A 23,382-nucleotide genomic window follows, 5' to 3' on the forward strand; every position below is an offset into this window, starting at 1 on the left:
AACATATCAGTTTTCGCTATCTAGTCTACTTTCAAGGCTTTGTTTGTTTTTTTTTTTTGTTTTTTTTTCGAGCGAGAGAGAGAGGCAGGATAATTTTACATACGCGAAAGATTAAACGGCGAGCGCTAAATATCAGCGCTTTGACCTGTTACGTAAGGCGTAACCAAATTCTCGTTCTTTCACGATGCGGAGGCTGCGGAACGCGCAAAGCGACGTTAATCACGACGACGCAAAGAGCCGCCGTTAATCACGCCAAGTACACACATATTTGTGCGCCACCGACATGCACATGCCGTGTACACAGTCTCGCCCCATGTTTGCGCATCGTGTAGAAATTCTTCGTTCGGTGGCCCAAATGCTTCGGTTTATCGTACAATTGATCTATTGTTTCGGCAACTCTGCCGGAAATTCGTGCGTGATATTCCATCATCGTGATGTCCAATGCATTCGTGGAACGCGAAGGGATCAATAAAAGATATGTCGCACAAACGAGAAAATTATTCTCGATTAATCAGTCTCGATTAATTGGGAAAGTCGTGGAACGCGCGACTGTATAATCACTTTAGCTGCAACTGACAAATTAAAATAAAAAATTGCGAATTCTGCAATTTTGCCACGTTGGAGAACAAATTTCAAGAAATTGTGAAATTTGGAATTTTGCGAGTTTATCCTTGAAGCTTTTATACGCGAAATATTACATTTATTACTGCGTGAAAGCTAAAAGCGTGTGTAATTGTAACGCAATTCACAATGCACATGATACTTTTTTATGACGCTAAAATAGGTATAAAATTGCTTATTGTTTTCTATAAAGAAGTTAAATAAATTTTATATATTTTATTAACATCTCTCTTTACATCGCTTTTGATTAAAGATTAAAATTTCTAATGTTTGTGTATAGTTAATCATATTTATTTGTTTTATCGATACAAAAAGAGTGGTTTAATACAGTAATCGTTTATTGTGTAAATTGTGGATTTGGATAAAGTGTGAGTTGCGAATGTTTTCTCCGTCTTCGGCTGGCAGAAAGCTTACCTTTGCGGAGAGAAGCCTAATCGCAATCTTGTTAGCAACGTAGTGCAGCTTATATTCACACGTAAACAGTCGTTAATAAACAATGTTAGTAGCGGTTGTCAAAATACATATGTTATTAATTTGAAAATGCAGCATCAGTTTTCAGACAAATTGATGAAGAAAAATGCGAGAAAATATCACGGCATTAATGCGAATGTGAGCAGAAAATAATGATTAATTTCTATAATTTCTATTTATATCACTTTTCAAGTTTTAAACCTTTAATGTGTTTATATTTAGAGTTTATTGTATTTTTATTGGTTATATAAGTATAAAAAGATGCTTAATGCAAGAATTGTGGATTGTGAATTTGAATAAAATGCGGATCGCGAATGAATCTGCATAATAAGGTCCGCGATTTGCATTGTGGAAGCACATTTTGACCTAGAATATGTATTTAATTAACAAAATATTAATTGGTGTAATATTTATTCCCGCGCCCGTTATCTTAATTATTGGTTTGTGTATAAGATAAGCGAGCGATGATATCTCGATTTACACTTGAGATTGAGGTGTAATAGCCGAGCACGTGATAACTGTAAGCTATGCTTTCTATGCCTGTAGTTTCTTCGATGGCGTCGATGCACAATGGTTTTGCGTGATGTAAAAAGTTGATGCTTCCAGGTTTCTAATTATTCACCTTGGGCTTTAGCGTGAGGCTTAATTATATTGTATAAGACGTGGGATTATCTGTACGCGCTCCATTAATGCGAAATAGCTGGATCAATAGCTCGCTTGGTGTCTACCGAGTCGTGCTCGCGCCTTTGCCGTTGCGAAATAATGCCACACTCTACTTTGACATTTCTATTGTAAACTTTTTTTTCTATAAAACGCAGTATTCAGTGTTATACAAATGGTATGTGATACAGTATATAATACTTTATAGAAAAATAAGATGGATCACAATATATAAAAAATATATATTACATAAGAAAAAAATTCTGATAAATAATGAAAAATAATATAAAAGTATAATAAGAAGTATATATAAAGGTAGAGCGCGATAAAAAATGTATTAGCCAAGACAGATATTATTTCATATTTTTTCACAACACTCCATGCCAGTTTTTTATAAGCAATCCTTTGCTTGCAATTGCCTACGAAATGAAAGCTCTCTCTCCTTTCATGCGATGCTTTAAAGCTGCCAGGCGAGATAGGGCCTGCCTCAATATCGACCCACACCGTCGTTTCACTCTCCGCCTGGACCACACTTATTTAACGACGGTTCCCTCGCAATATCGGGCATTGTATAGTTGCAAAGCCGGAGGTGTGTGGCTATTGTAGCTTGCGCCATGCTGGAACTTGTGTTATCAGCATTACGCGTACCACGTGTAATATGTCATTGGGCTGATCGCTGCAAGAATATGAAAAAGGAGAAAAATAGCGAACAATGTTTTCTCGTATAACATAATTATTTTTTTTTTTTATACGAAATGTACAAAAATATTTCTATTTGAAAAAATAAATTTATCCACTGATATTTTATCTGTTATTTTTAATTTGCGAAGTAATATATTATTTGTGTACATTTTTATTATTCCGATAATTAAATTATAATATTATTTTTAGACGTAAAAATTAATATACAAATGCAAATGTAAATTGTGTAAATTATTTTTAGATTGGTCGACGACAGATGTGTCGTGTGTCCCGAAGCAGGAGACTTGTCGAATCCACCGAAGAAATTCAGAGGTAATTTATATTTTCAAGATAGCTTATATGTGTTTTTAGTCGACATTTTCGCTGTGCGATGAATATAGTGATAAATTTACTACAACTTTTTGATATTTAATTTTCTGAAATATCTCACTGCTTTGCGAAGCAAATGTTAAAACAAATATGACACACGAGCGATGATAATTGTTGATTTCTAGATTGCCTCTTCAAAATATGTCCTATGAACCGGTATTCCGCCCAGAAGCAATTCTGGAAAGCAGCAAAACAGAGCGCGAGTTCGGGTACAGATGCTGTGCTAATCAAAAGGCTTCACGTGAGTTACAAAAATGTTACACTGTTCAATCAATTGACTTTGTCGAGGAAGAAAATATATTTATCTTATATTCAAGCGAAATTGGAAAAATGACACAACGTTTCATGCACAACGTTTCTGAAGAATAAACAGATATGTTGCATATTAAATACTTACAGATACTCACAGAGAATTATCAAACCGGTTTGCAATTCTGTGACTGGTTTATTGATTATTTAATGAAATTTTTCACTGTGCTCGAAGTTTTTAATCGCGTCCGGTTCTCGAGAGATTCAAGAAAGAAATATTAAAAGTATTTTACACAAACGTTTTCGACGAGTTATGTAAACTAGAATTCTGTGTTTATCCCTATGATATTTGAATTGTTGAGAATTATACTTATTTTTAAATATACATATACATATGATGCTAAAATTGAGTCTTTAATGGAGTTGTATAATACTTCAGTTATGTATATTATCTAATTTAAATTTATTTTGATTTCAGCACGCGGCCGAAATCGAGAAGAAGCAAAATGAGACTGAAAACAAGAAACTGTTGGGCAGCGTGGTTTCGTACGGCAATGTCGTGCAGGTAAGAGAATAATTCTTTTCTGAAAATCTTCTCCCAAGTGACATTATTTTCATAAAATGTATCTTGAATATTTTATGCTTGACAGCGTATTCTTATAATGCAAAGGGGGCCGGTGTGTAAATAATAATAGATTTATCAATACCGTTGGGGGAGCGGTTTCCCCCTTGACGCCTTCCTTTTTTCGCAAAGCTATCATAAAAACTGTTTGGTACATCCATCCGTATTGGCATAGTTATCTGCCTTGTATAGAGCGCGCGATAAGTGCCTGCTAATTAACAAGTTTTCCCTCCTCCGCGATATTGTTGCTATGTCGAAAAATAGCAGCGGCGTTGCCGCGCTAAGTTTTTAGCAAACAAGTCGATTTCCTTTTCGTATTGTGTTGCTTGGGAAAAATTAAGGAATAGCAGCTTTGATCATCGATAAAGAAGAGCGTCATGTCAAACGTTCCGTTATATATATATTGCATATTATTATTATAGATTGTATCTTCGATCGTAGGAGAGCCAGTGGACGTCATTAGAGACGTTGAATTAATTTCTGATATAATGTACGGACTTGATTGAATCATCGATGCACTCATCTTCCACACTTTGTTGATGCGTTACACAAGTTTTTGTATCGATTTATACGCCATATATTTCGTGTTTGATTGTATATATCGCGAAATTATACAAAATTATAACATTTATGAATAATTTATCACAGTGGCACAAATTCGCTGTTACGCACTGCAGATGTCATGATAGAAATTATTAATTGCCACTGTTGCGTGCGCATAAATTTGCATTAAATTCGCCCGCGTTACCATTATTTACATCGATTCTTTTATGCGGCAGCTGCTGCATCTTAAATCCAACAAATTCCTGACGGTGAACAAGAGGCTGCCGGCGCTGCTGGAGAAGAACGCGATGAGGGTTTACTTGGACGCGAATGGGAACGAGGGCTCGTGGTTCTACATAATGCCGTTTTACAAGCTGCGAAGCGACGGCGATAGCGTTGTCGTCGGCGACAAAGTGATTATGGAGCCGGTGAACGCGGGTCGACAGGGTCTCCATGTGGCCGCGAATTACGAGTTGGGCGATAATCCCGGCTGTAAGGAGGTCAACGTCGTCAACTCGTCCACCTCTTGGAAGGTGACTCTTTTCATGGAGCATCGGGAGAATCAGGAAGAAATTCTCAAGGGCGGCGACGTTGTGCGACTGTTTCACGCGGAGCAGGAGAAGTTTCTGACGATGGACGAGTATAAGAAAAAGCAGCATGTTTTTCTTAGGACGACGGGTAGAACCAGTGCCACAGCGGCTACTAGCAGCAAGGCATTGTGGGAAGTTGAGGTGAGAGCTGATTTATTTTCTATAATTATTAGAATAATTTGTACACTTGCTTCAATTTATTGGTATTTATTTGTGGCACAATAATGGAAATATATTTGGAGAAATTTTTTATATAAACTCTTATCAAATAAAATATATTGTTGTGACTGCTGACGTTTGCGATATTCTCTCGGTTTATTTGTCGAGTAGGTGGTGCAACACGATCCGTGTAGAGGAGGTGCCGGCCACTGGAATTCACTTTTCAGATTTAAACATCTAGCGACTGGCCAGTATCTGGCTGCCGAGATTGATGCGGATGAGCAACGGGAGCCTGTAAAGGGCAAGCGCGGTTAGTGTAGAAACGTATCGAAATTATTATTTTCCCAAGTTTGCGTTTTAAAATGGACTATGATTTATTTGGTTAAAAAAACAATTATGATGAAATTCCGATAAATCATTTATGCGTTCATACGATTTAATAGATCCACCCGGACAGGTCTACAGATTAGTATCGGTGCCGCACAGTAATGAGATTAGCTCATTATTCGAACTAGATCCCACAACTCTAACGCGAGGCGACAGTCTAGTTCCGCAATCGTCCTTTGTTAGATTGCATCACATATGCACAAATACTTGGGTCCATTCAACAAGCGTACCAATCGATAAGGATGACGAGAAGCCCGTGATGTCGAAGGTAATACATTCTGACTGATCATAATTCCTGCATCAGGAATCGCAAATAAAATCTATGGATTTATACATATTTATCGATGGATTATGAGGAAGTGATAGATAAATTATTCCATTTGAATATATTTAATATGCTTCTGAAAGGTGGGTTGCGCAACCAGCAAAGAGGATAAAGAGGCCTTCGCGTTAAGATCTGTATCGCCGGTCGAAGTGCGCGATTTAGATTTTGCAAACGACGCCTGCAAGGTACTGACGGCTATGAACAGCAAGCTGGAACAAGGAACGATTTCGCACAACGAGCGGAGAGCCGTCACCAGCCTGCTACAGGACATCGTGTACTTTATAGCCGGTTTAGAAAACGAACAAAACAAATCCGAAGCGTTGGAGCTAATCGTTACGAATGCCGTGAGAGATCGTCAGAAATTGTTGCGTGAGCAATACATCCTCGGCCAGTTGTTCAAAATACTGCAGGTATTTCGAGTTCGCCATTGATCGCGCGGAGATACCGGCGATACCGCGAACAAGAACGTCTCAATATCTCAGTATCTCGATTACAGGCTCCGTTCTTAGAGTCGGCGGAGGGTGAGGGACCATTTCTTAGGATAGAGGAGCTTAACGATCCGAGACACGCACCGTTCAAATACATGTTTCGCCTGTGCTATCGAATACTCCGACTTTCTCAGCAGGATTACAGGAAGAACCAGGTACTGCGATTTTGCGTGACGCGATCAATTATGCCATGCGACAGTGTGACATATAAATTTATCGTTAATTATTATTAAGACATATCCTTTTCCGTTTTACACAGGAATACATTGCTAAACACTTCGCGTTTATGCAAAAACAAATCGGCTACGATATTCTAGCGGAAGACACTATTACCGCACTCTTGCACAATAACAGAAAGTTGCTGGAAAAGCATATAACGGCTGCTGAAATCGAAACGTTCGTGGGTCTTGTGAGGAAAAACATGCGTAACTGGCAATCGAGATTTTTAGACTATTTGTCGGATCTGTGTATCTCTAATAAGAAAGCAATTGCTGTAACACAGGAATTAATTTGCAAAAGCGTGCTCAGCGAAAAGAATAAGGACATTTTATTAGGAACGAAGTAAGTGCGATGAGTAGCGTGAACGATGTTAATTTCTCTGATGCATTTCAATTTACTTTAGAATGGTGAAGACCCAGGTAGAAGTTGAAGATATCGACGAGAAGCAAGAAAACGCTGAACCGAAAATTACTGTTATAGAAGAGCTGGAAGTAATATTGGAATGGAATAATGGAACTGTAAATATATTTGATAATAATTTATTAAAATAATATATATATATATGCAAATTAATAACAATATAATTTTTAATGCAGAAATCGATGTCTTTGAGCGAGCTGTCAAGAGGAGCGAAAATGGGGAATCTTCAAGACGCAGCTATATTAGATTATTATAGACATCAGTTGAATCTCTTTAGTAATATGTGTCTGAATAGACAGTATTTAGCGCTAAATAATCTGTCACCGCATTTGGACATCGATCTTATACTCAAGTAAGTTGTGCGCTTGTTCTCGATGTTAAAAGTCATTTTCAAGTCGTGTTATATACTTTTGTATATTCTTGCAGATGTATGGAAGATGAAACAGTGCCATACGAATTGCGCGCATCGTTTTGTCGACTTATGCTGCATCTTCACGTAGATAGAGACCCGCAAGAACAAGTAACTCCCGTAAAGTACGCTCGTCTCTGGTCTGAAATTCCGTCGAAAATGAGCATAAACGAGTAAGTAAGAAACGGAATGCGAGATGAGTAAGACAGATATTTAAAATTCTTTTTCATAATTCCTAGTTACGATACGAATAAAATGCCAGACGAAAACAAAGAGGCTGTTCGTACTAAATTTAGCTCAACAATCATGTTTGTCGAGGATTACCTTTGTAACGTTGTTGCGAAAATGTGGTCTTTTGGGGATCAAGAACAGAATAAGCTAACATTTGAGGTATGCAAATTACTTTTTTCCAGCTTATCTCTATATTGCTAACTATATTTATTCGTTGCTTTATATATTGTTTACAGGTTGTTAAATTGGCCCGCGATCTAATTTATTTTGGATTCTATAGTTTTAACGATCTGCTAAGTTTAACAAAGACGTTGCTTAGCATCTTGGATTGCGTATCGGAGAATGAATCTACCGATGGAAAGTTACCTACAGGTGATATTGATTGTAAGTTGAATAGTTTTATTACTTCCATTTCATGAGACATAATGTACAAACTATGTTTTGTACCGCTTATTGATTCTATAACTTTTTAATTCTATAAACTCCACAAGTAATACTTTGTAGTGAAGCCATTCGACTCATTTATATATATATCTCATTCGCGCGCATGGTAGCAATCTTGCAACATAAAGTTTAGTTTACCTTCTTGCGTAATATCATGTTAATGTATCACTGATATAATGAATTTTCCCCGGATTGTCCTATTTTTAAATTTATTTTATATTCTGAATTTTCGTATTCTGATTTTAAGAGCGTTACTTTCATAAACTTGTATATAATGTTCTCATGCTGTAACATATTGGTACTACATGTGATCCATGCTTCAGAGAAACACCTTTGAAAATAAAGTACTTTTACGGCGAATTATTTATAATATACGGCAAGGTAAATGTGTTTATCAAAACTAATCAACTTACTCTTGTAAATATTTCATCACAGCTGATACAGTGGATTCTGAGGAGGCAGGTAATAATCCCATTAGAAAAGCTTGTCGAAAGTTAATTAGACTGTGTGATGCGTGGAATATATTAGCAAGATTTAGCATGCAATCTTGCGCGTTGTACAAACCTTTTAGTTGTTCATGCTCATATTTTTATTATATTCATTTTTTAGATTATAATTGTATAATTATTTGTTGAAAATAAGCATTTCAAAAAGTGTGAATTCAAGAATATCATATTTTAGTAATACATATCTTTAACTGTATATGGACACTGTTTTATTTGATTGACGATTTCGAGTGAATTCTTCATCTTTCTTTTCATAGCAAATAACGTTTCAGAGAGCGCACGGCACGCCTACTTGGATTTTCAGCTTGAATAATCTTTTGTCAAATTTCATAGCTCTAATAGTGCACCATCTTTTATGGCTTATTGATGTAATGTAAACTTTTATTTGTTATGGTATGTTGAAATAGCTGAAGGAGGTGTCCTCAGATGTATCGGTGATATGGGTGCTGTGATGACGAGCTTGACACTAGGACCAGCCGGTCAAGTGCTACCCAGCTCCTCCCCGAGACCAAAGCCACTAATGAAGAAGGAGTATCCCTTGGTGATGGACACGAAGCTGAAGATAATCGAAATTTTGCAATTTATTCTGGACGTACGACTGGATTATAGAATCTCTTGTCTCTTGAGCATATTCAAACGCGAGTTCGACGAGACGGCATCAACCGCTGCCATCGAGAAGACTGGAGACGTGACTTTGGGACAGAAAACCATTGACTTAGAATCAGTCGGCGCACAGGCGGAAGGGATTTTTGGTAGCAGGTAATACATCAGATATGTCGAATGAGGGCTGCGTCACACAGAGATGTTTTTTGTTTAGCGAGGAGTGCGCGGCGTTGGACCTGGACGCTCAAGGAGGTAGAACGTTCTTGCGCGTTTTACTGCATCTGGCTATGCATGATTATCCCCCGTTAGTTTCCGGAGCTTTGCACTTATTGTTCAGACACTTTAGTCAAAGGCAAGAAGTTTTGCAGGCCTTCAAACAGGTTAGACCATTTTCTGGCTTGTTAAAATATGTGATTGGAGAAACAAAATTGATGATACACAATGAACGTGGTTAACAGGTGCAGCTCTTAGTTTCCGATAGCGACGTAGAGTCTTATAAACAAATAAAGGCGGATTTAGACGTTTTGCGTCAGTCCGTTGAGAAGTCCGAGCTGTGGGTGTACAAATCTAAGGCGACGGAGGAACATGGGAATAAGAAGAAGAAGAGCAAAGAAGAGGAAGACGAGGGCACAACTTCCCGCAAAGCGCCTTTGCTGTCTATTTCGGACAAACAAGGTGTTTATCAATAATTATTTTGTTAATACTTTTTTATTCCTTAAGATACACATATTTAATTGGTTTTTGAAGGATCTGCTATCGATTTGGATATCGGCCCGCCATTGCACCCCGAGCAAGCTGAAGAATATAAAAAGATTCAGCAGATATTAATGAGAATGAACAAATTGTGTATTCAAATTCTGCCAGGCGGCCAAGTGAAGGCGCGCAAACACGAACAGAGACTTCTGCGCAATGTCGGAGTGCATACTGTCGTTCTTGATCTGCTGCAAGTCCCATTCGACGCAAAGGAAGATGTCAGAATGAACGAATTGATGCGTTTGGCGCACGATTTTCTGCAAAATTTTTGCCTGTCTAATCAACAGAATCAGGTTCTTTTGCACAAGCAATTAGATCTGTTTTTGAATCCCGGCATAAGAGAGGCGCAAACCGTTTGCAGCATTTTTCAAGATAACTCTGTCCTTTGCAACGAGGTCAGTGCGAAAGTCATACAGCACTTCGTGCATTGCATCGAAACACACGGGAAGCACGTGCAATACTTGAAGTTTTTGCAAACTATAGTGAAAGCTGAAAATCAATTTATCAGAAAGTGTCAGGAAATGGTGATGCAGGAGGTGAGATGCCTGTTTTTTTTACATACCAAATTAACGCTGTAATACACAAAATTCGTAGAATATCCTCTTACTTATTTTTATTGTTGTTTTAGTTGGTTCAATCGGGAGAAGATGTCTTAATCTTTTATAACGACAGAGCCTCCTTTAATCATTTCGTGGAAATGATGCGGTCTGAGAGGCATCGTATGGACGAGAGCAGCCCGCTTCAGTAAGTTCGATCAATATAATTAAAATAAAACATGCATCTCCCACACATACTGCCTGATGTTATTGATTTGTTTTAATTGATAAATATAGAGACATTTTTATGTTGTAGGTATCACGTAGAGCTGGTAAAACTTTTAGCCTGCTGCACGATGGGCAAGAACGTTAATACCGAAATTAAATGTCACAGTCTCTTGCCACTCGATGACATCGTCGCTATAGTATCGCATCAAGATTGTATTCCAGAGGTAATTAAAACTGTAACATTCACGCGTATATCAATAAAAATAAATATAGAAGTTTACTGATCTGCAATTCACATTTATGAATCACAGGTGAAAGAGGCATATATCAATTTTCTCAACCACTGTTATATTGACACGGAAGTCGAGATGAAGGAAATTTATACGTCAAATCATATGTGGTCTTTGTTCGAAAAATCATTTATAGTTGACATGGGTTTAATTGCAACGGCCACGCATGATCGGCAACACGCGGATACAGCCTTAGAGACTTACGTGACGAGTTGTTTAATGAACATCATATCCACATTTTTCAGCAGTCCGTTTTCCGATCAAAGCACCACTGTACAGGTAACATTCGTTGTATTATGAGAACAGAAATATTATTTATTATCTTCAATCTATATATATATATATATATATATATATATATATATATATATATATACACACGTCTTCTCTTTCTAATTAATTATTCTATATGTCACATCTTGTCAGTATATTTATTTTTTTTTATGAATATAATTTGGTGGGAGGCATTTAATATCTAATTGGATATTTTGTTTAACACCGTTTTTTAAAATCTGTTCACTTTGGGCAAAATTTGGGGCTCACGCTTTTCAAATTAATGTTGATAATGTATTATAAGGTTTATGTGGTGTTATTTCGGCACTTTACTCTTGATGGAAATTTCTTTGCACAAATTTTATTCAGAAAACATTTTACTTATTTAAAGTGTGACACAACCCTTCTCAGAGAAGAAACATTTATCTGAAAGACATATCTTCTTACAGTTAATATGTCATGGCTACATTAGGTATTTAGAAACTATTTATAAATATTTGTGAATTTTTATTTTTTATTATATCTATTAAGGTATAAGAATAAAGTTTTTAAGATTCTCGATTTTTTCAAACTTTAATATTTGTTGTATTTGTAATTAAAAGTTTATTAAAATGAAGATAGCTGATAAAAAGCAAGACTGGAGATTTTATATAAGTATTGTATAGATAGTAGCTTTTGTATTAGTAGCTATATAAATTTTTGTGAATATTACAAGTGTGAATATTACAAGAATTAAATTAATATGATAAGGTTTTTAATAAAGTTAAAAATGTAAACTCTATTCATATAAAAATTATAATTGATATAATTTTTGCAATTTTTATTTAAAGGAAATAATTAATCACAATGATAAAAAACAATTATAAGACAGTAAATGTATTTGCAACAAAATATATGCAAAATACATTTATTTTATTCAATAATCTATCGCTTTGCATGTAAACACATTAAATTAAGTTCACTGATTAACCAAGTACATGTCACATACACGTATTTATAGAGAGAAGCATATTTTGAAATACATTTTAGCAAAGTATCTAAGAAGAAGAGTTTTCTTAGTTAGAATTTTATAACACGTACATTAAGTCTTAGTTAATATATTAAGTTGCTGCAGTATTAGTCTTCGCGGTTATTAAATCAATTAGTTGCGAATTATTAATGATTTATACATATTTTTGTGCTATGTTATATACATTATTGCTCAGGGCAGTAGGCCAAACAGTACAATCGATATCATTAGTGTCAATCACATATTGTATGATGTGTGCTTGGTCATTGCTGATTGCAACGGCGGCATGTTCTGTGTTTTTGGCATGCAACACCTGGCCTTCTTTGAATCAACAACATTGGTTTATTGGGTCTATGGGTGCTATTGGTCTATATGGTGGTGGGTTGGTTTACTAATAGAAACATCTGCACGAAGCTAGACTGTATTGGAACATCAAGGAGTGCGATCGGAATACAGATAATAATCTTTCTGGCTACGTGAGTATCGAATGTTAGAGTGTCTTTTTTTTTTTAATTTTGGGCGAATACGATATAATGTCATGATAGTCACGAAACGAAGAAAATGGAAAAATTGTAAAAAATTTCTTGTTTTATATAATGGTAAAAATTTTTAAAGATTGTAGAGGGAATTCTTTAGATTGCAATTTATGTTTATAAGTTTATGCACCATATTCGGCTAGAATACTAGAAATGCTTTAATATCACAGAGTGACTGACATTGTAAATAGAAACTGCATTCTCTTCTTGACGTACGCCTGTACCACGTGTCTACATAATTAACACATTCATTGTCATTGTTGGATGCAACCACTCTTGTAAACTACATCCACAGGTGCTAACCGTGATTGTTGTATTTTCCCTTTTTTCTCAAAATTTTTTCTCTTATTCTAAATGTTTTCTAAATTGTTCTAACTTACGGAGAAAATTTTGCAATTTATATATAGCATGTATATAATCTTTCTCTATTTGGACTGCTTGGCAATGAGTGTGTTACATTTTATGCAAGACAATATTTTAATATAAGGGTATAATGTAAGAATAGTGTTAATTATAAATAAGGTCACAATGAAGAATATGATAATAACTTCAATTTGTTTAAAAGTGCTAAATGTACATATATAATGTGTAAATAGTAACAAGACAACGAAGTAACAATACAAACTGTGAATAATAGTTCCCGTAAAGAATTGTACTCGATTCAGTTTGATACTATTATATTCCTGCTAACTTAAAGTATTTAGAAAAATTCCATAAATAGCACAATTATATTGTTTCTTTCTTTTGCTGTTATGATACGGATCGTTTTAATTGATTTTTGCATTTGCTTTTTCATGGAACAGACAAGGCAACCTATATTTGTTCAGTTACTTCATGCAGCTTTTAAAGTATCACAATGTGCATGGTTAAATGCTGGACAAAGATTTAACGTCGAGAATTGCATACGAACACTGTCAGACATAGGTAGGTATCGTTTTGGACTTGCGAAAGAACGCTAATTGCTCCAGAAACAGATGTTTCTTCATTCAGAGTAATATAAAATGGCTCCTCTTAATTTTTTTAGCCAAAGGACGAGGAATTGCTATACCGACTGATTTGGAAAGCCAAGTAGCTTCTATGTTCAGTAAAGCAGCTATGCTTAGTAGACAGACGAACAAGTGGTTGCAAGCGTCTAAACAACCGAAGATCGAACGCAGTCAAAGCCAGGTAAATTTGCAATGATATCTCTGGAAAATCTATCAAAATGATGATACATGCCGTTCATGTTTAAGCAACTGTGTAATAAATTTGCTTAAATGCATAGAGTGACTTACTTTGTACGGAAGGCTCTAACAATGAGGTAAAGGTCACTCACGGAAGCATAGCACTCTGTTAGTTTAGTTATGCTTATGTAGTGCGGCTGCTATATTAGTACGCTGTTGCGTACAGATCACGCAGATTTCACATGCTTCGTTAAAGGCGTTAATTTATTGTTATTTTATGATTAAAAACGCACATGCAATTGCACACACAATAATATAACATTTAATCGAGGAAATAAAATTTATATGTGATATCTAATTATATAAATTTATTATAGAAATGTAAACACATGCAAAAAAAGTATGAAATTATATTCTATGAAATATAGAAAACGTGATGTTATATTGTGAGATGTATTTAAATTTTCAAAGAACGCAATCAATTTATTGTAGCGTAGATTAAGAACTCTATTTGCAAGACAATTTTGATTTGATTTGATGTTACAAGAATGGTTCGTGTACTGATAATGTTAATTTTTGTTTAGTTGATGCGTCTAGATCGGAGTATTATAGAAGGTCTGCAGGACATAGTGTCTCTGTTGGAGGAACAATTGAAACCTTTGGTGCAGTCAGAATTATCCTTGTTAGTGGATATTCTCTATCGACCCGAGTTGCTGTTTCCTGCAGCGACTGATGCCAGAAAGAGATGTGAGAACGGTGGTTTCATTAAGAGGTAATATTTTGAATTACAACTTGTGAGATTGCGTGCAAGAAATATATTCATGTATTCTCGCGTTCCAGATTAATCAAGCATACTGAGAAATTGCTGGAAGAAACGGAAGAAAAGTTATGCGTGAAAGTTTTAAGGACGCTCAGGGAAATGATGGCTATCGACCCTGAGTATGGGGAAAAGGTGAGCGTCACGAAATTGCGTCTTGCATGAAGTTACATGAATCATTTATCATACAAGGAAGATAACACAGCATCGCGAGAAGGGCATTCAGTAAATAGGTTTACGGCAGAGACAAAACAGTACATGAATATTAAATCGCGAAATAAAATTATCGTCGAGGGAAGTGGCTCAAGTTTTGATGAAGTCAAATCTAAAACTTCCTACTTTATGCTAAGTACCTGGCGTAAACTTACAGCGCGTCTTCGCGCGCTGTAAGCTGAATGCCCGAGCGCTCACAGCACATTAGACGATTTAATACGCGATTAAATATTTGTTTGGCTTGTCGCATAATTACGTGAATAATATATAAAAGTTAATAAGATTTCTCAATACGCCACAAAGTCTTAGCGGCGGGTGAGTAGGTCTGGTAGAATAGAACTGTAGGTAAAGATGTTTTCATGCTGCGAACGAAGAACGAAGGTATCTCGGAAGAGACGGAGTCAGAAACGAAGGGCGAGTCACAAGTTGGAACAGGTTCCAATGATCAGTCTGAGAATCGACAAATAACTCAGCAAGAGCCGGTAAAAAAATTAAAGTAGATAGAACAAAAAAAAAATGTGGGCACAACGTATATGAAACAAAATTTGCTGAAAAAACATTATGTTGAAAAGAGATCGATGATCGCGTGATGTAATTTAGGACGCGCGAGCTATACTTTTAACACCGCTACGACATTACATGCTGTTTGCATTGTCAAAAGCAAAGAAATGCATTTAGGGCATCTCTCATCAGAGAAAAGAAGAAGAATCTAATCTGTTTATCCATTGTTTTATTGACTAATCATAACTTACCTTATAAAGCATCATCTTATAAAGCTAACGAAATGATAAACATATGTTGCTAATTGTAGTTGATTAATTGTGTGATTCAGTTGTTGACCAAGTGATTGTCCATTATATGTTATACGTGAATATCAGGCAGTAAATGGTGTGGTGAAATTCCATAAAGTAGAGAACATAATGTACGTTGTGTAGATTTTTCATGCATGCCGCTTATTTTATGCACGTTTATTTATCTCCATTTTTTATTATACTTATATCCATTTCTTACTATCATTTTCACTTTCTCTAATAAATCATCTTTTGCATATATATATATATATATATATATATATATATATATATATATATATGTGCTACAGTATATGGTATATACATATAAGAATTATGTAATTTTTATGTGAAAAGTAATTTTGATTCACGGTATAAAGAAACAAACAATTAATGAAGAAATGAATATAACGGTATATAATTATTATATTATTTCTATTACACCTTACAAACTTGTCACATTTTTACAAATAATTTTCGCAGCTTTACAAATAACTTACTATATTTCTTGAACAACATGTTTACCGTGTATCGAAGACTTTTACGATTTATATCTTCAATGATATTATTTCTTCTTTGCTTAAAAAAATATATGTTTAATATATATCTCTCTCTCTTTTAATATTATTCTACAAGGATAGAAATATAATAAAAAAAGTTTTTATCTAGATATAGATATAAATGTATATAAATTATGTAGTAACAGATGTACCAATACAAATGATATAGATTCTACATTTTAATAATTACACATTGATAATGATTTTATAATATATATCATATATTTTTAACTATGTTCGACTGGAACGTACTATGAATGTGAAATTCTCTATGTGAACATTCTTTTACTTTTCTTCGTTCCTTGCTCCAATAACATGAGTGTGTTATTGCTAGATAGTTAATTATTCTTATATTAAACACTCGAATATCTTGAATATAGACATATTGAAATATCGTATGCACAATATCCAAAATATGTGTCTTGCCATTACTTTATTCTTCTGTGCTTTACCCCAGGACTTACACTTTTATACAAATTATGCGTATATTTATACGAATATAATTTTACACACCTTTTTATATATAAATGTTATCTTTTTTGCATAAATATAATCACTTATTGAAATCTCCGACTTCACACGATGTTCACCGATTATTGATGTACAAATATGTGTGGTTTGCAATTACATTGATTTTATTTTTTTTTTTTATACCTTGCACTTTATTCATATATTTCGTCTCAAATTATGCAAACTTTATGTCAATAATATAATGAGATCTCTCACACGCATCCTAAATTGCACAAGTCCTATACGTCTGAGCACATAAAGCACCGACTATGTAAATATGATTCAAATTTATATATATTACGATAGAATTTGTGAACATATAAAGAATATCTGTATAATATTTTACTAGATCTTTTTTTTTATATAAATGTTGTGCACTATGTATTGGTACATCGTCCTGATTTCGAACGCGTAGCGGGATGCTAACATACGGTACTCTTTTTTTCACAGGGAGACGTATTGAGAAATAATCTTTTGGCGCGTTATTTCGGTAAAAGCTTCACGCAAAAAGAGAATGTTGACCTCGGAGTGTCTCGTGGCGCGACCATCACTCACGGTCCAGGAGGTAAACGATAAAATACTATCGTCAGACTTTATTATTTGAATATCCTTTATTGACAACGTGAATTTACAGCGAAGATATTAAGCCGAGCGGGCAGAACGTTGCACGATGTGCAAACTCATCTCGACCGCGAAGGCGCATCAGATTTGGTAGTAGAATTGGTGATTAAGAGTGTACACTCTCCGAGTATATTCGTGGAAGCCGTGGAATTGGGCATTGCGCTATTGGAAGGTGGAAATCCGATTATACAAAGAAGTATGTTTAATAAGTTAATGGGTGGTGATTTGAGTCAGTCGTTCTTCAAGGTATGTTGATCTCACGATCGTTAATTATGACGTATTAAGACGTATTTTGCATTGTTATCTTTTGCGCAGGTGTTCTATGATAAAATGAAGGATTCTCAGCAAGAGATTAAGTCCACCGTGACGGTGAATACATCTGATATGGCAGCCAAGGCGCACGAGGATAAGGAGGGTAAAGAAATAGACAAGATATCGCGAAAACGTGGCTCAGGTACAAGATAGGACAAGTATTGTCGCTAAAATTACCGAGTTATCGTTTCTTAATCTGCGTTTTATTCCTGTGAGAATAAATATATGCTTGTAATGAACTTAGTTTGTGTAAACGTAGGAAAGCCCAATGGAATCGTGATAACTGAGGATCTTCGCGAGGAATTGAATCAGGCATCCAACGGACAGGCGTACGCGAATATGCGGAACGGTCTTGCACCTATCGAAGACGCGGTGAATAACGGCGCGTTAGAAGATATAAATGAAAAGTTAGATAGAAACAAAAGCGGCACCGCGTCCACCGAGAAGGACGAGGGTCAGTTGAGCTCCAAAGTTTTAGTGATGCAACCTATTCTACGTTTCCTGCAGTTACTCTGCGAGAATCACAACAGAGAATTGCAGGTACCGTCTGATGAAAAGATCTCTCTTAATTACGTATTATTTTGATAGGACAGTAATAATCATTCGTTGTTTTCATGCAGAATTTCCTACGAAATCAAAATAATAAAACTAATTTCAACCTGGTGTCGGAGACGCTCATGTTTCTGGATTGCATCTGCGGCTCGACCACCGGCGGATTGGGTCTCCTTGGCTTATACATTAATGAATATAATGTAACGCTGATTAATCAAACCTTGGAAACGTTGACGGAATATTGTCAGGGACCGTGCCATGATAATCAAAATTGCATCGCCACGCACGAGTCCAACGGTTTGGACATTATAACGGCATTGATACTGAATGATATCAATCCTCTGGGAAAGACCAGGATGGATCTGGTATTGGAATTAAAGAACAACGCCAGTAAATTGCTGTTAGCGATTATGGAGAGCAGAGGCGACAGCGAGAACGCCGAAAGAATTATGTACAACATGAATCCGAAGCAGCTTGTAGACGTAGCGTGCAAGGCTTTCCATCAGGAATCGTTGGATGACGCCGGCGATGTCGATGATTCTTCGACAAACGGAGAGGAGGGAGTGTCGCCCAAAGAAGTAAGAGAACGATATATTTTGTTGATTGCGATTATTTTAATAATAATAAGAATTTAATTGGATTACTTTTAATTTTATCTATTTTATATGAATTTTGTCAACAGGTCGGGCATAACATTTATATTTTGTGCCATCAACTAGCGCAACATAATAAAGAACTGGCAGTGATATTGAAGCCATCCGAACAGAACAATGCAGATCCGAAAATTAATAAAGCGTTGCAATATTATGCGTCTCATACAGCACAAATAGAGGTATCGTAGTTCTGCATAAATAGAAGTAATTTCATTTCGAAAGTGATGTTATATCAATAACATTTTGACGTTTCAGATCGTGAGGCACGATAGAACACTTGAACAAATTGTCTTTCCGATCCCGGAGATTTGTGAACTTATAACTGTAGATACCAAAATAAGAGTGCTAAACACCACAGAACGAGATGATCAAGGATCAAAAGTTTCTGATTTCTTTGAGAGGACAGAAGACATGTTTAACGAAATGAAGTGGCAGAAGAAGCTCAGAGGTACGTCTATTGATAAAAATAGCTTCGAAATGATCTTTCTAATAATATTTATGAATTTTTATTTTTTATTTATAGGTCAACCGATGTTGTTCTGGATGAGCAGTTACATGTCACTGTGGAGTAACATTTTATTCAATTGTGCAGTTCTTATAAATCTTATTGTAGCGTTTTTCTATCCGTTCGTGGATTCCGTGCCTAGTAAGTTTTCAATTTGACAATGGATGAGTTTCGGATTACCTCTCGATATGCGATGAGCGACATGTTTCTGTTTTTTTTAGAACTCGGTTATCATCTGTCAGCTTTAATTTGGACTGTTATGCTTGCGTCTGCCGCCATCGTTATTACCTTGCCGAGGGAGTCCGGTATACGTACGTTAGTCGCGTCAACGATATTGCGACTGATCTTTTCTGTAGGCCCAGAACCGACGTTATGGTTACTTGGTTTTCTTACGGTAAAAACATAAAGCCTATGGCGTATTATAATAAGTTACATATATATCGTATTATTCATTCTTAAAAATATTATATTTCTGTTGCAGATCATGTTAAAAGTTATACATCTTATAAGTATTATAGGTAATCAGGGTACCCTGACCAAAAATGTAGAGCAAATAATATCGAATATCGAACTTTTGTATCACTTATTGTATTTAATATTCTGCGTTCTGGGGATCTTTATGCATCCGTTTTTCTATTCAGTTTTAGTAAGTATAATAGAGTGACGTTTATACTAGTTTTACGAACGCAGCTTGTAACACCGCTATTTCTTTTCAGCTTTTTGACGTCGTTTATCGCGAGGAGACTTTGCTCAACGTAATCAAATCCGTGACTCGAAATGGACGATCTATTATACTCACCGCTGTACTAGCCCTGATTTTAGTTTATATGTTTTCCATTATCGGTTTTATGTTCTTCAAAGACGATTTCCTCGTTCCTGTAGACGAAGAAATTATAGGTAAGTTTATCCTCCTGTATCTCATCTTGTATCGATTTGTGTGGATATATTTAATTTCATAAAAACAGTGACTCACAAAATTTATTTAATTTGTAGCCTCTATCGAGCAGCAAGTTGCAGATACTTGCAGCGCCGGTGATAAGACGAAATGTGAAGCAACAGAGACTGTTTCACGATATGCTCACGAAGGTAATTATAATGGTGCGATTTGGTGCTTTTGGCATGAAGATGCGCGAATGACTTATCGAAATATATTATTTTAGTAAATGAAGAAAAGAGTAAATCCGAGTTGATTAGCGTCGGCGGAGAATTGAAAGAACGCGCGTGCGATTCACTCGTTATGTGCATCGTTACCACATTGAATCAAGGGTTGAGAAATGGCGGCGGAATCGGAGATATTCTACGAGCACCCTCCAGTGTTGTAAGTACGAGAATATAAATGATGGTGGACTTATTCTGTATTTATAAAACATCGCTGTATCTTTCAGGAACCGTTGTTTGTTGCGAGAGTCGTATATGATTTACTGTTCTTCTTCGTCGTGATAATTATTGTTCTGAATCTCATCTTCGGTGTGATTATCGACACTTTTGCGGATCTCAGATCGGAGAAGCAGCAGAAGGAATTGATTCTGAAAAACACTTGCTTCATTTGCGGTAAGTATTTATTCATCCACATTTTCTCGTAGTATGAAACATACGATATTATATTTTACTATCTAATCAATCCGAGGTGATTAAATTGTTTCATCTTTTTTAAATAGGTTTAAATAGATCGGCTTTCGACAACAAAATAGTTTCCTTTGAGGAGCACACAAAACACGAGCATAACATGTGGCATTACCTCTACTTCATCGTCCTGGTGAAAGTGAAGGACCCGACGGAATTCACGGGACCGGAGTCATACGTTTACGCCATGGTGAAGGTAATAGTTCATAGAGCTTGAAAAAGTTGGGCGATGCTTATATCTTTAAGCTCTATGTACTTTCACAGGACCGAAATCTGGAATGGTTCCCGCGACTGCGAGCCAAGTCATTAGCGGCGGACGAGGGCGAAGGAGAACAAGTGGAATTGAGGAGTTTACAGTCGCAGTTAGAATCCACGCAGCAATTAGTTAAATGTTTGTCCCAGCAGCTCACGGAGCTTCGTGATCAGGTACGTCAGTCGAGAATATCCTTTAAATTATTTGGAAGATTTGCAACCAGCGAAAATACTCAGAATCATCGAATGCTCAAGTGGCGTTCAAATATGAATCGAAATTCTTTCGTTTTAACAGATGACGGAGCAGCGAAAGCAGAAGCAGCGGCTGGGCCTCCTGAATTCTGCTTCTGTGATCTTGCATAATGTACCCACGTAAACTTAAGACGTGTATTTTGTAGTTTCCTTTTATTATTCTGGACGAATCTCAGTTTGATACTCCAAGATAGAATGTATGTAACGATGTTTGTGTGTTCTCTTAACAGGCATTTAAAGACACGAGAACCGAGAGTGGGCAACCCGAGACATTTTTACGGTTTTGTTCCTACTTTTAATGAAAGTAAAGTACACCTAGGGCATTATCGTCATCATTCTCTTTTTATTACAAAGATTTTTAATCCAATTTACCGATCAATCGTCAAGGAACCAGTATACCGTAAATATTGCATCGTTTACTAATGTATAAATATTGTTATATATAGAGAGAGAGAAGTTAAGTGTATCCATTTGAGAGGGAGCAGATATAAATTACTTAAAAACTTCCACACAGTTATTGAAATGTTATAAAGTAATATTCTAATTCTTTTAGAATATTTTCCTTTTTATGTGATGAGCTCATTGTGTTTTTAGCTTTGCTATTATAATATTTATATGTATCCACGTGGATACATGAAGAAAGATTATAGTATCAGCGTTTTATAACAGTCGTGAATTTTATATACTGTTCTGCGCTATTAAAGCCATGGTTGTGTTATAGGAATCTTGTTTCCGTATATTATAAACATTTTAAATACTAAAAAAACATTATTGAAGATATATATTTGTAAAATTGTATAGATTTCTGTATTATATATTTAATTAACATATATATATATATATAGATTATCCGTTTATTTGGAAGTGAATAGATTTGGAATTTCTCTTTCGTCGATATCACGTTGCTTACGATTACGTTAACGTTGTATAATCGATTATTTTTACTTTCATATGTGGATAGATTTGATGAAACAATACGAGAAATTTTATCCAAAATATAAACCTTAACGAAAGTACATATTTAACTTGTAATAAAATGCGCTCAACTTTTAATTCCGTGAATAATCGTTGAAATCCATATCATACGATATCTGTGTTCATACGTTGTTAATGATGATTTACAATGCGATTGGAAGACGTATGCGCAAATGCGAATTAAGTGAGTTCGTTTGTTCAGTTACTCGTGAAGGCAGTATTGATCACGAGCGCAACGCGATATTACCAATATAATTGGTGGCGAAAGCATGGTAATTAATAGGGATCAAATTGACTCTATCCTATATATATATATAGGAAAACTTTTTGAAATCTCAGATTATTGTGATGGACGAGCTTTAGCACGTTGATGTCCAATCATTAATTGTTAATATATTAATGATAGTTGACATGTTAAAAAGTTTAATCAAGTTGTGTTGTTGCATTACGAAACGTAGGAGCATCAACCTGAACACTACGTGCCACGTTATGAAGTTAGAATTTAACTTGTATTTTTAAAATAATACTTGAGATTTATGTCTATGTACGAGTATACAATATACACACTTTATTTCTTCCTAATGTAATATCGAATATGACGTAATGTATATATATTTTATTAGATATCGTAATCGTTTTAGAGAGAGATAAAACGGTGTCACTTAGAGCATATCACTTTCTATATGCTGTCGCATATTATCATTGTATCAATCTCCTTGCATTTTTCCTTGTATTCTGATATACCAGATTGCATTGTATCTTCAAATGAATTCAAATAATACCTGCTGAGATGTGTTATTTCTAATGTCTGGACGTGCGGTCTTTTATTATATAGTATATATACATATATATATACATATATATATATGTAGTTACACATTGTGGATGTAGATTGCGTTCTTACATGTGAATAAATTATGTTCTTTTTTAATGAAGCACC

At 35.5% G+C, this 23,382-nt stretch overlaps 1 protein-coding gene across 12 annotated transcripts in view; it reads left to right on the top strand.

The window, feature by feature from the left end:
- The window catches only part of Itpr (Inositol 1,4,5,-trisphosphate receptor), a 38,884-nt gene extending 15,507 nt beyond the window's left edge, over positions 1-23,377 (top strand). For 2 of the 12 annotated variants that reach the window (XM_067353796.1, XM_067353797.1), the window contains exons 3-48: positions 2,696-2,766; positions 2,949-3,064; positions 3,551-3,637; positions 4,474-4,968; positions 5,158-5,296; positions 5,430-5,641; positions 5,782-6,108; positions 6,195-6,341; positions 6,446-6,747; positions 6,809-6,923; positions 7,002-7,177; positions 7,252-7,407; positions 7,474-7,624; positions 7,702-7,849; positions 8,345-8,371; positions 8,823-9,174; positions 9,233-9,398; positions 9,477-9,693; positions 9,766-10,307; positions 10,400-10,515; positions 10,624-10,759; positions 10,847-11,104; positions 12,506-12,583; positions 13,447-13,567; positions 13,668-13,810; positions 13,908-13,943; positions 14,391-14,578; positions 14,647-14,758; positions 15,211-15,318; positions 17,148-17,262; positions 17,332-17,564; positions 17,634-17,772; positions 17,890-18,170; positions 18,251-18,760; positions 18,865-19,014; positions 19,091-19,283; positions 19,359-19,481; positions 19,562-19,734; positions 19,822-19,986; positions 20,057-20,237; positions 20,334-20,426; positions 20,501-20,658; positions 20,726-20,891; positions 20,999-21,159; positions 21,228-21,389; positions 21,511-23,377. In XM_067353796.1, the coding sequence (XP_067209897.1) occupies positions 2,696-2,766; positions 2,949-3,064; positions 3,551-3,637; positions 4,474-4,968; positions 5,158-5,296; positions 5,430-5,641; positions 5,782-6,108; positions 6,195-6,341; positions 6,446-6,747; positions 6,809-6,923; positions 7,002-7,177; positions 7,252-7,407; positions 7,474-7,624; positions 7,702-7,849; positions 8,345-8,371; positions 8,823-9,174; positions 9,233-9,398; positions 9,477-9,693; positions 9,766-10,307; positions 10,400-10,515; positions 10,624-10,759; positions 10,847-11,104; positions 12,506-12,583; positions 13,447-13,567; positions 13,668-13,810; positions 13,908-13,943; positions 14,391-14,578; positions 14,647-14,758; positions 15,211-15,318; positions 17,148-17,262; positions 17,332-17,564; positions 17,634-17,772; positions 17,890-18,170; positions 18,251-18,760; positions 18,865-19,014; positions 19,091-19,283; positions 19,359-19,481; positions 19,562-19,734; positions 19,822-19,986; positions 20,057-20,237; positions 20,334-20,426; positions 20,501-20,658; positions 20,726-20,891; positions 20,999-21,159; positions 21,228-21,389; positions 21,511-21,591 (8,326 nt within the window). In that variant the 3' untranslated portion in view covers positions 21,592-23,377. The remainder of the gene's footprint in view (positions 1-2,695; positions 2,767-2,948; positions 3,065-3,550; positions 3,638-4,473; positions 4,969-5,157; positions 5,297-5,429; positions 5,642-5,781; positions 6,109-6,194; positions 6,342-6,445; positions 6,748-6,808; positions 6,924-7,001; positions 7,178-7,251; positions 7,408-7,473; positions 7,625-7,701; positions 7,850-8,344; positions 8,372-8,822; positions 9,175-9,232; positions 9,399-9,476; positions 9,694-9,765; positions 10,308-10,399; positions 10,516-10,623; positions 10,760-10,846; positions 11,105-12,505; positions 12,584-13,446; positions 13,568-13,667; positions 13,811-13,907; positions 13,944-14,390; positions 14,579-14,646; positions 14,759-15,210; positions 15,319-17,147; positions 17,263-17,331; positions 17,565-17,633; positions 17,773-17,889; positions 18,171-18,250; positions 18,761-18,864; positions 19,015-19,090; positions 19,284-19,358; positions 19,482-19,561; positions 19,735-19,821; positions 19,987-20,056; positions 20,238-20,333; positions 20,427-20,500; positions 20,659-20,725; positions 20,892-20,998; positions 21,160-21,227; positions 21,390-21,510) is intronic. The other 10 variants (XM_067353799.1, XM_067353801.1, XM_012364615.2 and 7 more) reach the window with 10 other exon arrangements.
- Positions 23,378-23,382: the final 5 nt, after the last annotated feature.

The sequence above is a fragment of the Linepithema humile genome, chromosome 4 (assembly GCF_040581485.1).
Source record: "Linepithema humile isolate Giens D197 chromosome 4, Lhum_UNIL_v1.0, whole genome shotgun sequence".
Taxonomy (NCBI): domain Eukaryota; kingdom Metazoa; phylum Arthropoda; class Insecta; order Hymenoptera; family Formicidae; genus Linepithema; species Linepithema humile.